Source organism: Clinocottus analis, unplaced genomic scaffold (assembly GCF_023055335.1).
Source record: "Clinocottus analis isolate CAN_PGR_092001 unplaced genomic scaffold, fCliAna1.0.p SCAF_4, whole genome shotgun sequence".
Taxonomy (NCBI): Eukaryota; Metazoa; Chordata; class Actinopteri; order Perciformes; family Cottidae; genus Clinocottus; species Clinocottus analis.
The window spans coordinates 18,659,725-18,676,363 of NW_027176153.1; the positions used below are offsets into that span (position 1 = coordinate 18,659,725).

Consider the following 16,639-nt stretch of genomic DNA (forward strand, 5'->3'; position numbering starts at 1 on the left):
TGGTTACTTAAAAGCTGCAAACCCCCCCCCCCCAAAAAAACCAAGCTTGAGCTTAAGAAGACAAGCTACGGGACGGTGACCAAAGGGCTTTAGTCGTCCCGCCGGAGACACAGGACACGCATGGCTAATGACAAATGAATAAATTCACTAAACATGTTTGGTTGTTTTGTTTTTGATGATCTGAAGCTTATGCAAGCGAGCTCATCATTTTGCAAATATTTGTTATCATTTGCCAACAAGTGATTCCTGATCCCATCAGGGCGTCAGGGGAGCGGAGCAACATTCCCGAAGAGCCGGGGCGATCATCCCCTCGTCCCTCCGTTAGCTCATTATAATGTGATTCATGGAGGGACTCTTCTTTCTACATCTTTAACCCTTTCACTTCACGTCCTTCTCCCGTCTGCCCATGGTGAGATCTTCTGCTGCTTCGCCTACAAAACTCTCTCTGGAACGGGAGCGCCGCCGGAGCTTCTTCTCTCTTTGTTGGGTTTCAAAGCAAAGGAGGGGAACCGTGGGAATTCTGCGATGTTCGGAGACGGGAGCGCGGGGGCCTGAATACCTGAAGCGGCGAACGCACCTCACAGTGCGATGCTTTATCATCTCTCTTGCTCTCTATATACGGAACACAATGTTATTACAGGAGCCCGAAGGGACGGCAGCGGGAAGGTAATGATTTGCTTTAAATGCGTCCGTGCTGTAAAACATGTACTCAACGGAGCAAAGTGGGAATGTGTGAATGTGTATAAAGGAGAACAGCTATCAGAGGAAGTCTGAACTATGCTGGGGGAGAAGTAAGACATGACTTCTACATTTGAGATTTTCTTCCCACTGGGCTTTGTGTGAGTGATGCCAATTTGTCCAGACCCCCCGATTCCTCTTCTTGGCCCTCGTTGGTGTCAGAAAACTTTGCATCTGAAGTTTGGTAATAAACTCTTGGCCGCGATCCATCCCTCGGCCAGAAATGAACCAGCTCGAGCGAAGAATAAAGACACGTATCCTCCGCAGTCTGTCAGAGGCAACTGGCTCGCCGTTCTTTCCCCCCGTTTGTGGATTTTCAACTGTTCAACTTTCTTATTAATTCTTGGCATTAAAACACCCATCTGCCGCTGCCGCGGTGACATGCTTTTGAGCGGCGGAGGTTTTGAGAGCACAACACTGTAGCGGGGAAGGAAGAAAGAAAAAAAAAGCTGCTTAATTAGTGAGACTGTGGAGTCAAGAGATGTGTTTATCTCATTACGGGCATCTGAATGAGGATTCACACATCCTCGCTGAGGAACTCAGAGCTGGATTTGTACGTAAATGGGAGAAAATACAAATAATAAAGTGCGAGGAAAGGTCTCAACTATTTGAAAAGATAACGTGGGATCTAATGCAGTGGTTCTCAACTGGTCTGGCTCCTGACCCACCATCACCCGTGTAGAATTAATTGTCTAAAGCTATCTTTGTAATTATTTTGTTTTTCATTGGTCAAGAAAGGTTTTTTCATTCCCTCGAGGAATATTCTCAACTTCTCAAATGTATTTAATGACAAAATGGTGCAGTTTGAACCTGAGATTGATTCATTAAAAAATCCTTTAAATAAATGTATTTAATACATTTACAATCAAATATAGGTGTAAGTTCATAAGCTGAATTTTATATTCAGTAGGATGTTTAACTTAATTATCCTAAAAACACAAAGTCTCCCCCATTTCAGAATGGTTTGACCCGACCTGGCACACGCTGCTGAAAACATGGAGGGACGAGCCGGCGAAACGACACTGCGCTGCACAAAAAAGTCCCTTCAAAATAAAATCACAGAATGAAAAAAAATAAAATAAAATTGGGTCCGCAAGTGGGTCGCGACCCACCAGCTGAAAACCACTAATCTAATGGACGTGATTGTTGGCGATGAATGAGACTCGGGGTGGCGGAGGAGTGGGCGCTGTCATGTTTCACGGCTGTGTGTGAACTCTGCTCTCTGCAGCTTGTTCCCAGGTTTCTCAGGTGTCCATGTGCCGAGCAGAGATGGATGTTCTCTGTCTCGTTCGCTCCCCGTCGGCATCCCTCTGGTTCACCCCGCTGAGCTAATCCAAGCTGGCCAAATCCCTCCGCCGCGCAGGGCCCACACAGGAGCCGTCCTGCTGGGTGCAATATGCCACCCGCTTCCCCGGCCGTGCCGGCCCCCGCGGGGCTCCGAGCCGGTCCGTGGCGCCTTGTCAGTAAACAGACAAAGATGTATGAACCACCTAAGTGACTCGACGCCGGCTCTCCTGCGACAATAACATGCTCCTCGGATCCCGACGAAGACTTATTTGCGCCGCGGGAATCGGCCGTCGACACCGCCGCCGCCGCTCCGTTCCCCCGGGTGCGAGCGTCAGCTCGGCTCGCAGCTGCGCTCTAATCTTCCAGTTACCTGCCACCCGGCATCAGATACAGAGCTGATGCACCTTTTTTTAAATGTAACCGCTCTACCAGAGAGAGAGAGTTATGATAAGCCGCCGTCTATCTCGACATCAGTCAATTACACTTAGCCTGTATGGATGGTCTGGAAACTCCATCCACCAGTGCAATCAGTGTGGCACCCCGCTGAGCAGACTACAGAATATCAAATTAAGTTCATCCGTCAAGGGAACAGGCTGCTCTCATATCTAATTGGCAGCCGAGGCTTAAGAACAAGGTTCTATGAGGAAGAGTGGTGATCAGTTTACCTCCGCCTCCATTCTTTTTGTTATACTTGTCTCTGCCTTCATCTGCTCTCTGTCTCAGGAATGTTTCAAAGCCCTAATGAGTCCAGGATGTGGGTCTGCTGAGGCTCCCTCTGTGCTGAGGTTTTGTCTTTATCTTCATCCCCGGCTGTGCACGGGGGTTTAGCCTGCACGGCAAAACAGAACGCATCATCAGCCTTGTTGTGAGCAATAACCAAAGCGTCCTCATCGTCGAAGATAAATGGATGCTTTCCGCTTTTTCCACCCATCAAAGATTTCACTTATGCCTCCGTGAACTTATGGGGTCTCTCTGTTGGCATTGAAATATTGTACATCACAGACCTTATTAGGAGTTAACAGACAAGATCATGTCTCTAACGACCCCCTTTCTTCTGCAGACTACACACAATATAATTAAAAGAAGAATATAAACTTTAAAGTCAAAGTACTCATGGTCCTTCGCGCAGTTATCTAGAGCTGCATGAGCAGGACCTGAGGAGGAAGACAACTCTCTCAGTCTGTATTGCTCGCAGCAGCAATGCATGGATGGGTATCTGTGAACATGCATGTTGCATGTGTGCACTATAAGCTGGAAAAGCAACTTGTTTTACTGCATCACACTCGGGGCTTTAAGCTGTTTAATTGCATCCAAGAAAAATCGTGGGAGTGGGTTGACGGTAGCTGAAATAAATTCAATTAGAGTAAGAATGGTGGTGCTTTCTTTGTGTGGGCAGCCTTGGACCGCCGCAGCACAAAAATCTGGGCGGAAGAGAAAACTTAAAATGCAATTTCAACTCAACTAGTGATTTTATAAAAGCCCGTTTATGAAGGTTGCAAGAGTGGCTTGTCTTTCAAAGTCGTCTTGCATAACAGACGGGGCTTGTGTTCACACTACTGCTACACCGCGGAGAGGGAGAGGAAGACTCGGCTGATGAAGACTCAATGGGAGGAATCGCGACTGAGCACATCTTTGTGCTAATCCATCCAGTTCAGCTAGTCCACGTAGCCGGGTGAGTTTCACCAGATATAATGTACCTGATGAAATATACTTCTCATCGAAATATATTCAAATACAAAGCGAGTTGAAGTACTCTTAGAAATATAAAAAAGGAGCTATGAACTTGTTATTTGGTCCACATGTTCCTTGGACATGTGAGTCTTGTCCTGTGAAGGAAAAGTCTCCTTCAATGTTAAAACACATCCGGAAAACAATGGTCACACTATCACTAACGTCGAGTGAAAATCACCCGAACACGTACCTGTAGAAAAAAATCGGAGCAGAGAGACACGCCCACCTTGAATAAGAAACACCCACCTTTACTAAGACACACCCACCTGTGAGCAACATGAAGCTACAGATGAAGCTACGCAACTCAGACAAAAGCAACACAATGAAAATAAGGTAGCCACAATCACTCAAGTGAAAATCACCCGACGTCAGTGTTCAAGGTTTAAGGCTCTGTTCTGCTCGTGATGCTGGATTAAAATATATTCAAAGTCATTAGGATTCAACATCAACATAAAAGTAAAGACAGTTTGGGGAAACGTAGGAATCAAAGCTCCACCTGTATCACCATGTGATAGACATGGGGTTCAAAAAAGCCCTTCAGATTCACACGGCTATGAACGTCTGAGAAGAATCAGTGATGACTTCCGCTGACATGAAATGATGTCGTAATGTTTTCACGAGGATATGAAGGAAGTCCGTTGACACCGCCACACAAAGAAGACTTCTATTTTTATCATATTGTGTATTCTGTTCCCTTCAGCCGGCTTGTCCTTAGCAATATTCACCGCATGTAACTGATGTCAACCACGAGGTCGACAACCAAAGGAATGACAATACATATTGACAATGGTTTAGTCTATTTGGGTCTTAGTGCACTTGAAGTTGTGAAGGTGAAGACGATCATATTTAATGGAATAAAAAAACAAACAGAGTGCACACACGTATAATTACATGTGTTTGTAGGAAGTATTTAACTGTCCTTCATGCATCTACAGCAGCTGTTTGTGAAAAATAATGAACAGTCCCATGCTCATAACTATTCATACAATATAAAGGTTGCAACATATTTAATGTTGACTTTCAAGCTCTTGTTATATTTAGAACAGTATTTATAATAGTTTCAATAGTTCTCATCATTTATTACTTCCAGTTTTATTGCATTATAAAGATGTGTGCATCTTTATATATATATGCGTCATTAAGTTGAAGAACTGTTATTACAACTAGATGTCATACATTCCAAGAGAAAAGTGTAAATAGGTTGTATTTATGTTTACAACATTTAACCTCAGGTATGGCATACGCTGTGTGCCAATGCAATAAGGTACAAATTAACCAAAAATGTAAACGGCCATAAAGAACATTAGAGGTTAAGAGACGGGTTTTAAAATGGCAGCTTTTAATAACGACCACCACTTCCTGAATATTTAACATAATAAAGGTGGCCTGGACTGAATCAGGTGGGCATGATGGAGTTTTAATTGCATTTTTCAAGTTTTATGAGCTCATTAAAAGAGCCCACAAACCATTATTTACGCCCTGCAGCCGCTGGTAGTCAAACCTGATGTTGACCATCGAGGCTCTGACAAACTGCTGACACTCCGGCTGCAGCGGCGGAGTCAGACCGGCTGGCTCGAACTCGATCCGAGAGGCTGTTAATAGCCGAGAAGATCACATGAGGATTACTGCATTGTGATTACCAGTTACCAGTTCTCAGAGTTAAGCTGCAGGCATCTCTGATCTCTTTTCGAGTGCCAGAAAAAAACAGCAGCCTAGTTTGTGCACTCAGGTTTTCTAGACTCGGGTTGTAGATAACCCTAATTCTGCATTCTCATTCGGATGTGTTCTTTGCTGTCAGACGTAGCCTTTAGCCATCTGGTGAGTTACCAAACTCTCATAAGAGGAGGGAGGAAAAGTTGAAGGTAAATTATTAATAGACTTAAAACCCTCAGCAAGCTCCAGGCAAAATGTAACACGGAAAAACGGTCAGTGGTCTGCACATATACGGCGCTCGTCTACCTAAACAGGGAAAGTGATTTGCACACACACACACACACACACACACACACACACACACACACACACACACACACACACACAGCCCATCAGGTTCAGATCTTTAGCCCGGAGGAGCCAAGATGCCCCATATTCCAAAAACAATGAGCGATTACATCGTTTGCATCCATCATAGTCTCAAATTAAGATTCAAGCCTTGTAAAAAACGTTAACTTCAAGCAGATTCCCCGAGTACGTGAAGAGGAGGCTTCAGAAAAACCAGAGAGACACGCGTGAGGAAGGAAGCCGCAGCTGCCCGGCGGCAGAAACGCACACGTACATTTATTAATTGTGTGTTCAAATTCCTCAAGTCCTCTCACGAGAAACCGCCGGGTGTGGAGACAGAACGCTTCCGCTTTGTGAAGCGATGGAGGAAGGAGATGGGACAAAGTGGAACGAGAGGAGACGTGGAAATTGTAGGGATTTCAAAGCGGAAGAGGAAGTTGTGTCGCTTCCTTGTGCAGATGCACGTTGACAGGTGAATTAGCATGTGCGGCTAATGGGGCAAAAAGGCCTCCGAGCCCTGGCAGGCACCCTTTCACTCTGACTTTGACCCAACCGGCGCCTCTGTCACTCCATCCTTCAGTTCGAGTAAACACACACACACACACACACACATAAAAGACCCTCTGCTTGACAGTGACTCACTTGCTGACATACTTACGCCGCACAGCCACACATCAAGCTGCCTCATTCATGAGCACCAGAGGAGGAGGAGGGTGAGGTTGTGGGGGGGGGGGGGGAGAGAAATAAAAAATCTATCTGATAAGATTTAGAATCAGAGATGAACTCGAGAATGTTCAAAAAAGGTTTAGAGACGTCGGCTTCTCTTGATTGATCTTTTTTATCAGTCTTTTTTTTTTTCTCCAGCAGAAATGAGAGGCAGCAGAGAACCCACAGATCACAGCGTGCATCCTGAACAGAGCGTGTGGAGTTGTTTACAATCTGCTCATCAATGCGAGGGGTAAATCTCTCTCGCTCACAGCTTATTTTCCTTCTTTCCTCTCCTCTACCTGACAGGAATCAATAGCCAGATTGTTCTCTGAATCTCTGTCATTCGCGTACGTACACCCTCGCTGCCATGTCGGAGTCATAAATCAGCATCGACGTGCACATGCATAAATGTTTTTGGGGGGCTAACGCAGTAAGAGAGACAACTGTTGCTGATTATTATCACCCTGTATCGGCGGCGCCGTCGTCCTCTCGGAGCGGGAGTCTGAATGTTTCATCTAATCATTAAACGCTGACAGGCTTCACAGAGTGGCGCCACTGATCCCCGTCAGAGGAATACGGGGCCCGACTTCATTAGCCCTGTTAGTGCTAAGCTGCTTTACCCTCGCTCACGCCCGGCTTAACCTGCGCAGTGATAAATGCCGAGAGGGGAAGGAGAAGATAGGGAATGGGCAGAGGTAGGCGGGGGGGGGGGGGGGGGGGCAGGAGGAGGAGGAAGCCGGGACAATGGCGCTTAAAGAGAGAGGCAGAAGGCCAAAGTCAGGTTGTCGGGGATGTGGAGGTGAGAGCTGAGGGAGATGGGAGGGCACAGGGCCGTGTGAACCTGGAGTTTTTGAGAGGCAGGGGAGGGGAGGAAGTTCAAAGTGCCGTTTGAACCGAGAGGGATTTAACAAATGCAAGACAAGGAAAAAAAAACGAGCCGAACTAATCAATTAACTCGCGTTGCAATGGATCAATTATCCATCGACGGCCAGAGTGCCGAGCTGAGACTCCACCGTGCGGCTCCGACGTGTTGCAGCATTAGCATTGACCTCTGGCGGCGCGCGCACTCCCGCGCGAGCGCCTAAGCGCGCAAAGCTATGCACGCACATCATTCTCCTCCGTGTTTTTTTTCTTTCTCTCTCTGCAGCGCATTCGTCTGGTTTCCCTCCAATCCCCCCCTCTTCCTCAACACTCAGTCTTCTTCTCCTGCCAGCAGAGGTTTTTGGCCGGCTTAAGTACGCCCACGGGCCCCCGAGGGACGGCCCGTGACGGATGGCACTGCGTGTGACTCCGATTCGATCCAGCCCATTTGATAAATTTATCGCTGGCATTTTGAAAATGAAATTAGTGGGGACGTCTCCTGGAGACTGTTTTTCCAGCACAGGTGCCATAAATATACTTCATTTGGCAGCGGAGAGGGAGGAGGAGTGTAAAGGGGGTGGAGAGGTGCTGGATAAAGGATGTCATGGTAGGAGGCAGGTGAGGTGGAGGGGAGCCGGGGGGGAGGATGTTCCACAGGAGTAGTGAATTAAAGAATAAGGTCACGTTATAATGAGGTCCTTAATAATCATGATATTGGTGAGGGGCGCGCGTAAAGGTGACACACGGAAACTCCCTGCACCTGAATCCTGCCGCTGCCCCTCGGTGCTGAACATGCATCGTGGCTTTATGCTCGCTTAACAGATGGGAGGCTCTCATGTTGAATATTAACCGATTGAGACTGTGGGGGAATAGACATTAATGTCGCGCCCAAACGTCTCGCTTTCTCCATCTTTCATGCACACACACTCACATGCGCTTGTATGCCAGTCTCTTAAGAGACCTGCGCACACAAACACATGCTTCATGTACACTATCTTTCCCTCAAGGTCCCATGGCTCTTCGGTAGCGACGGCTCTGTCGTCGCCGCGCGGCCGCGATATAACTCACGCTGTGTGAATGAATTCCGCCGGCTATCTTTTCCCACGATGTGTGGGACGGAGGGGGGGGGTGTGGGGGTGTGGGGAGGGGGAATGTGTTTCCTTTTGTTGCTCCTCACTAAACGTATTTGAATATATCAGATGGGCTGAAAAAGTAAAAAAGACACACGGAGAGCGAGAGAGAGTCTGTGACACCTACAGGCCTGACAAGAAGTGAGCGTTCATTCACTGTCGGGCCGCGTGGCCTTATTTATTTATGTCCCTCTGCTTCAGGAGCGTATGCACGTGGACGCGGATGATGTACACCACGCCAGCCTCTGCTCCCCTTCAGCATCCATCAGAGAGTGAGGCTCCCGCAACCCACATCACTTACCTTTATGGGGCCCGTGTGACAGCGTCGTACTGCTCACAGTCGTCACGCTCATCGGTGTGTGTGTGTGTGTGTGTGTGTGTGTGTGTGTACACTAAGTGTAACCCGTCACCCAGACGTATTATATCAAGGCCTCCTGCACAGAATCTACAAGCAAAAAAATTTTTTTTTTAAAAATGGTGCCATGATTCCAAAGAGACACATCCCCGCTGTTAATGTTTCTCATTCATAGGCGTCGTGCACATTGTATCAGACCCCGGTGACAATATCTTCTGTTCTGCTCGGGTAAAGAGCCCGCGCGACAACAACGACAACAAAAGAAAACCAACAACCCAAGTTTGCGCGAGCACCGCGGGGACTCAAACAAAGTTTCGACATAATCAGCGGGGGGAGTTTCTTCCCCGAGTGATTGTCATGCTCCCGCTTTTATGCAATCACGGCGCGTGACACGCACCCTCTGCCGGTAGCGCGCGCCGCCGCCGCCGCCGCCGCCTGCGAGGCGCGGGGAGGTTTCGGGGCGTGGACACCTGCGGGCTGCCACTCAGAACGAGACCCCCTGGAGCTGTTTAGGCAGTTTGACTGCGTTGCCCTCCCTCCTCCCCATCATCTAACGAAAAATGAAAAATGAAAACAGCCTCCAGGTACTTTCCTACAAAACGGCTCCCGCCCTCGTTTGCACCGCCCGTCTCTCCCTGAAGATCCGCTATGCAGAACGGTAACCCCTCCCCTGCCGACTCCACATTAACATGCACGTGAACGAGTGGAGGAGTCTGAACAGAACTGTGATTAGTCTCAGCGTAGGACTCGCAGAAGCCTCTCTCTTTCTCTCTCTCTCTCTCCCGTCATTGCGGGAGAGCGGGAGTGTAATTTAGTCGAGGTGTCAGTGGGTGTGAGGGATTGAGTTTGTAATCAAACAGATTGTTCGGCAGCAGAAACACCAAACGACTCGATTTCAAATCAACATCAACAACGCCGTGAAAATAGGCTTTGTTTTGTTCATCACGTTGGGCCCAGAAACACGCGCACACACACACACAAACACACACACACACACACACACACACAAAGCGCCCGTCACCCATCTGAAGACGCATTGGGGGGCACAAGGTGACTGATTGAGTGCTGTCTTACCTTTTTGTGAGGACACTGTGGTATCTGTAGATAAAAGAGAGGGATCCGTTAGCAGCTGACAGGCAGGCACACACACACACACACATATATAAAATGTAGGAGATGACAGCGGCTCGCTGGGAGGGAAACGACAGGATAAACAGACATTTAAGCGCTCTCGTGCACGCTCAGTTGTGCCTGAATGTGCAGACACACACAGGGCCTCGCTCAGGAGGTGTGTGTGATTAATGTACGAACGCATCCAAGAGAGGCCTCGAGTAGAACGACGGGAGTCTCCAGACACCTGGGAACCCTTGATCTCCTCCACAATTTAGCCCGAGTGAGCTTTTCTAATAAGAATTCAAATAAAGACTTTAAAAGAAATAAAAAACAGATTAAATCATACTTTCAGTAAGCATTTTATGTTCCTACGCCGGAGCCCACCAGAGACACCGCCAGGCCCACGAGGCACGGAGGGAAGGATGTACTGCAACGCCTTTTTAGAAAAATACAGTTCATCTTATAGTTCTCATAAAATATTCACCAGGAAAATGTTTGTAACCTCCCAAGGTTTCATTTTCATTCAATAACTTGCACGGATGCAGGAATAGAAAAGCCACAAAAAAAGAGCTCTTTTTCAAAATAATAATAATAATAACTGTACTTTCAGCACTGGAAATCCTTTAGAACATTTTTTCGACTGGCCATGTGCCCAAGAAGCCCAAATGGTCACAGACATGGGAGGGGAATAATTGAATCCGGATGGATTTGTGGTGTGCCGGGCTGAGGAAGTGATAATCCAAAAGCTCTGCCTAATTGCCAGAGTAAAGATGGCGCCCATTGTGGGGGTGGCTTCGCTATTTATCGAGGCAGTGTGGCATGGGATTGGCCTGAGCATTAGGGCTTTACACACTTTTGTTTTGTGAGGTGTTACAGTGGATTTGAGCAAATATTGGCCCTCCGGTTATTACACGGTCTGATTGTCTGCTATGCATGCGACTGTCCGTAAAGCTCTGCATGTCTCGCCTAATCTGAGAGGAGGCTTCAAATAATTAGTTAGTGGAGCACTCTCACAGTCCAGAGCAGTCAAGCTTATCACTAAAAGAAAATCCTTGGTCCATTTCCTTCTTACCCCCGAAGGCTTACAAACTCTCTCTACTGTTAAAACCTTCGGGGTAGCAAGAGACGATAAAATATTACCCGACATGCCACGATCACCGGACCGTGTCCTCCTCCCAGTCCACACAGAAAGTAACTACTCCAAGTAGACGATCAGTTTACCAGAGATTATGAGACATTTTGAGAAAAACAGACAAAAAGAGAGAACCGGAGAGATGTTTGATCTGAAATGATTGAAATATCAGATTTTACATCCAAAATAGAAGACATGTCCGACATGAGATGAGTTCAATTAAAAGTATATTTTAGTGTAGTGCTTTGAGCTTAAGCGTTTAAGGGTCACAAACTCATGACGTCTCAAACAACCCTTCCATTCGATCTGCATGTTCTTCTTCTTTTATCTTTGTACGGGGAACGAGTGTGCCGCGTCAGATGTCCAGCGGCAAAACTTCAGATAGCTGCTGTAACATGATAAGTTCCACTTGTGTGTGTAAATGAGCCCAACTGTGAGAATTGTACATTTGCACATTTGACGCCCCCCCCCCCATAAGACTGCTCCATTTGTCCTGTATGGACGTCCTGCTGTTGGAGATCCTTACAGGAAAGTGTCTGTTCCCGCCTACAGATCTCGCTCTGCTTTGCTGTAAGCTGCTGTCCTTCCCTCCATTTCAGGCGACGCATGATCACACGGGTACACCCAGTTATTATTAAACTCCACAGTCGAGTATCAGCACATAGCAACGTGCAGCGCCATCAGGCTTCCTCGAAACGAGCGCGCGCGGGCTACACTCTTCAAGACTTCACCTTGATTACATTTTAATATAACAAGGCATAATTTCTGTTATGGATTAATGAATTCCCCCGCCGCATAGTTACCTTGCAGAAAACAGCAGGGGCCTACAGGAGATGTAATATATTGGGGTGGCGGGACAAATTAAAAGAAAATGTACAACATGCTCTCGATTAAAACTTTATTTATCCTTCGACAATGATAAATAATGACTACACCCACACACACACCACCAGTTTGTTGACAATAAATTAGAATAAAAAGGTCCTTCCTCCCTCGGTTGGGTCAAAGCAGAGCCGCCGTGCTGATTGGTGTGAGCACACATAAATAACTCGGCTGTTTAGGGAGGTTAAGAAAAGCTCCGTCATTGATTGTTGCATTTCTTGCCAGCTATCAGTGGTTTATATGGATTTGGAGGATAATTTGCAGTGAATATGTTTTGATGTGGCCGCGCACACACAGCGGCGGCCCCCGCGGGGTCGAGTATTATGTAAAGTAGGCCGAACGTCAATGCAGCGGAGTACGTATGGATGCCTTGTAAAAGTTAAGAATCGGCCAAAAGCACGCCCGAGGACAACTAACGGCTACATTAAGAAGACCGGGTTTCCGAATAAGTAAATAAACATCCCGACTGTGTTGCTTTGCATGTTTCAGAAGTTGTACGTCTCAGAAATGTAGCTTCTCTCTGTCGAAGACGATGACAGCAGAGGAAGAGCGCGGCGGCGAGGAAGACGGATCATTATGCAGCTCGCGCGTCGGCTCTCATCCTTCATGTCATACGATGCTTTAGATGGAAAGTAAGTCAAAAGGCAAACAAATAACTTGTTAAATTATAAATTACATGTTTTCACCGCACTTTGGTTCCAATACATAGAAGGTCCAATAAACAGAAGAGAAGTAAGAAGTCAAGACATGAAAAACTGTCAACTTGGAATTGCACTCAAGGCCAGACTTCATGTATTTCCACTGAAGCAGAGAGAGAGAGGGATGCTGCCGGGCTTGAATTAGTGAATACTCTGCCTTTTTGTTTTTGCCCTGAATCTCTGGATCTGGATAAAGAAAAGAAAGACGAAGAAAAGAAAATCGATGCTTACACACAGTTGGCAGTGCCTAAAAACCCATGTTGGCTGAGAGATAACAGGGCTGAGCTCCGCCCCCCTGCAGCGCTCGTCCATCGGAGACGAGACTTACACATTAACATGCGCTCGTTAATCAGACACTTACAGAAGCCCAGAGAAAGAGCCCCGCTCCGGGCCTTTTTCAGACACGAAAACACACTCGCCGTTGTGTGACATGCTAAGTGGCGAGCTAGGAAACGAGACCTGCGACCAAGCCAGCGTGCCGACCTCTTTGTGCGCTCCTCGGCGGGAGGAGGCCGCCGTAAACCACGACACCCGGCGAAGGAACAATTACAGCTTCCACATCATCATCATCATCCTCCTCACATCGCGCTTTGTCTGTGGTCATTTGGAGGAGAAGCTCACACTTCTGATGAGCCGATCACACCAGATGCAACTCTCAAAAGCGTGTCGCTAGTGTAACCAAGAGCCGCGCACGGGGCCCTAAAGATCCATGTGGCGGTGGGTGACTTCAGGACACGAAAGGAACAGTTCAAAAGAATATAACATTTATTGTAGCACTTAACCAGATCATAAAAAACACGGGACGTCCCAACACATCTAAAAAACAACCAAAGGCATGTCTTAATATCCTTGTAGGCCGTCAACTAAGAACTAAACGTGCAAAACAAAGGCCAAGCAGCACAACACAATGCAAAACAAAAGCAAAATAAAACAAAAACCATGCAGCACAAAATGATGTAAACAAAAGCAAACAAAACCAAGAATACAAGTAAATAAAATAACTCAAACAAAACAGCAGCGGCAGCGAGGGTCAACAGTCCTGCAAGCTTTTCGGGGAACCAGGAATCCCTGTCGCTGGACCGAAACCTGGGAGTCAAAGAGAGGGCACAAGGTGACCGCTATCGCAAATGGGCCTCAATTTAGTGATCCCAAGTCCAACCTTACCACAGCCTGCGGGCCAGAGAGAGAGAGAAAGGAGGCATCTCATGGTGGTCGCTTATGTACCGGCCCAGACTATTTACCAATCAGGAAGTGGGAGGGGCTAGGGCTTACTCTGTCCTACGGTGGCTCACGACGGACATTTCATGAGCCGGCCACACTCGCAAAACAATAGTTTTCCTCTGGTTCGGCGCGCCTTTCGTGGGCGTTTTTCTAGCGTTTTTTCGCCGCGCTTGAAAGTTCAAATATTCTCAACTTTTAAGCACAGCTCATCACTGCCACGCTCGGCCAAGGCAGCCAATCAGATCAAGCAAGAGGCGGGCTTTATTCCATCCTGTTTGTGTGTGGTTTTCGCGGGGATGGGAACACTGCGTTCCACAGGCGCACGGGCGCTGTTTTGCCCGGCGTTTTTGAAGAGGCTGCCCTTTTCAAAGTCGCGTCTGGTGTGATCGGCCCCTTAGAGAGAATAAAGAAAAGAAAAAACGATTCTCGATCTAGTCGTAGTTGCACTTTTTCCGCCCCCACCGCCACCCTCCATCTCACCAAACATCTCGCGTGACAAATAACGCAGAAGCGTCTGTGACTGTTGACGGAACGCGTCGCTCCGTACACGACCGCCGGCGTCGAGTTCGGCGTCAGCACTTTTCTGCGCTGCTTTGGCACATTTTGTCTCATCCGTCACTCGTGAGCGTCAAAACACAGAGTATGCAAGGGAGGCGTCAACGTGATGGAGAGTCCTTCCCTCCCCCCACCCCGCCTCGCTCTCTCGTGACCAACGAGCTGCTTCTTTCTGCCCCCTCGCCGCGCGTCGACATGAACGATCGGCACACCTGCACGGGACTCGATTAAAGCCATAAACATTGCGTGATGGATACGACTGTAGTTAATGATGGCAGAGAGAGAGAGAGGGAGAGAGAGAGAGAGAGAACAAGTCATCCCGGGCGGGCAGCAGCCATTTCTCTTTTCCCCGCTCTTCCTCTAACGCCCACCTTCTTTTTTCACCGTGCGAACCGTCACAAACGCTGCGCTCCACTTGTGCAGCGTGAGCCTGGATGTGAGGCCGGCTGGATCCCTTCGACACACACGCGTTGTGCGGCAGCTCTTCGCAGAGGGCCGGACCTCATCTGTTGACGCCGTCAGCGCTTTGAAATCCTCCGTTTCGGGGGATTAAAGGGGAGCGCTCAACATTTCGCAAGTTGCTGCAGATGGATTCCAGAGTTACTCGGAGGCTCTCGGGTCATTAAACTCAGCGCACAGAAGATAACGTGAACACAGGAAGAGGAAAAAAAAAAAAAATCGTTTGATAATTAGCATTAAAAATATATATATCATAGTGAAACCACAGTTTTGGAGGCGTTATTAATTAAAAATGGACCCGCAGAAGTCACTGACATTACTGTAATGCAGATGGTCCATTACAAATGAGGGGGTGAGGCTGGAGATGCCGGCTCTCTGGTACAGCCGACGTGTTCAGGAATCACCTCCTGATCTCCCACACACGATACATCGCAGCCTGATTGAATTAGACTGCTATTGGAAACCTGTCTTCTATTGACCTCTTAAAGTTGTGGCCTTCCAGCGCCGCGCTCGGGGAATAGTTTTAATTACAGCCAGAGATTGGGTTCGATTTTATCCCCATCATGAAGTGAGGAATCCTCACGGCTAATCACCGCTTCATCCGCGCAGATGGAAAAAAACCTGAGGCATCACCGCGAGGCGCCGCGTTAAACATGCCGTCGGTGTGACCGCGTACGCGGAAGTACGTGCGCACACGGGCGTAAACCGCGTGGAGAACGTAGAGTGCAGACTGCGGAGGAAACCGATGCGTCTGTCCCCGGGTGATTAAGCGCTATCGATATATCATCTCTGTAATGTAATTAGGATAAATTCCAGCGCCGCGGCCGCCGGCCTCTTTATCGGCGACAGCTCATCGGTTAAAGTTACGAAGCAAAGCGGCGACTACGTGGTGGGAAAGTCTGGCAACAAAAGTAAATGTGTGTTCGGAGTTTGTGTTTTTTTACCGCGCAGTCGAAGCTTTAATTGTGTTTTCAAATTTGGGTTTAAAAATATTGAAAAAAATAAGTAGTAACCACGACCGAAAAATGATTGAATCGGGCACCTCTTCTAGACTTTCCAAATGTTATCGGAACAAATTGATCTGATAATGAAAGAAATTATAATCATTTTTACATGGGTTCATTTAGTGCTATGTGAGCGGTTATGAAGGAGGACTCCAGTGCATCATCCAGTCAAGGTTTCTGGCATGCCTAAAAAATAAAAAACACTACATTTTTGAAAAAACTATTTAAAGGTCGAACTCCACAATTCAGTTCGGTCTTTTTACGTCATCAGCTGTTTTTTTTCTCTCTAATATAGTAAGAAACAAATACCAGATGTTACTCTAGTCAGAGATTAACACCAATAACTGTATTTGTATGAAAATAAAAGTTACAATACATACAAGAGCGATGACATCACAGTAAGATGTAAAAAGCAGATCTAAATAGATGATAATGACTTGATAATGATTCATATGTGTTGCAATGAATGTCTGCGCTGTGCTATATTTCCCCGGCAATGTGGATTCAGGTGACTACAGGATGATGTCACCTGAAGCAAAGAGCTCCAAATTACAGTCCTGATGAAAAGTCACAGACGGCTAAAGACCGCCATCGTGACGGCTCGCCGCCGCCTGTAATCATCACATTTAAACGTCTGCGCGTCGGCGGTTCAACACCGACGGATGGGAAAGTTACAAAGTTGTCTGCGTAAGAGAATTCAAAAACACAAAACACAAAGCAATATCCGGATGTGTTTCAGACATACAATAATAACGTAGCGCGCT

The 16,639-nt window shown here is 47.3% G+C and overlaps 1 protein-coding gene across 3 annotated transcripts in view; it reads right to left on the reverse strand.

Moving 5' to 3' along the window:
- LOC137801033 (cadherin-4-like) overlaps positions 1 to 16,639 on the reverse strand; it is a 218,264-nt gene that overhangs the window by 110,077 nt on the left and 91,548 nt on the right. For all 3 annotated transcript variants that reach the window (XM_068598427.1, XM_068598429.1, XM_068598428.1), the window contains one exon: positions 9,886 to 9,909. In XM_068598427.1, coding sequence (XP_068454528.1) covers positions 9,886 to 9,909 — 24 coding nt within the window. The remainder of the gene's footprint in view (positions 1 to 9,885; positions 9,910 to 16,639) is intronic.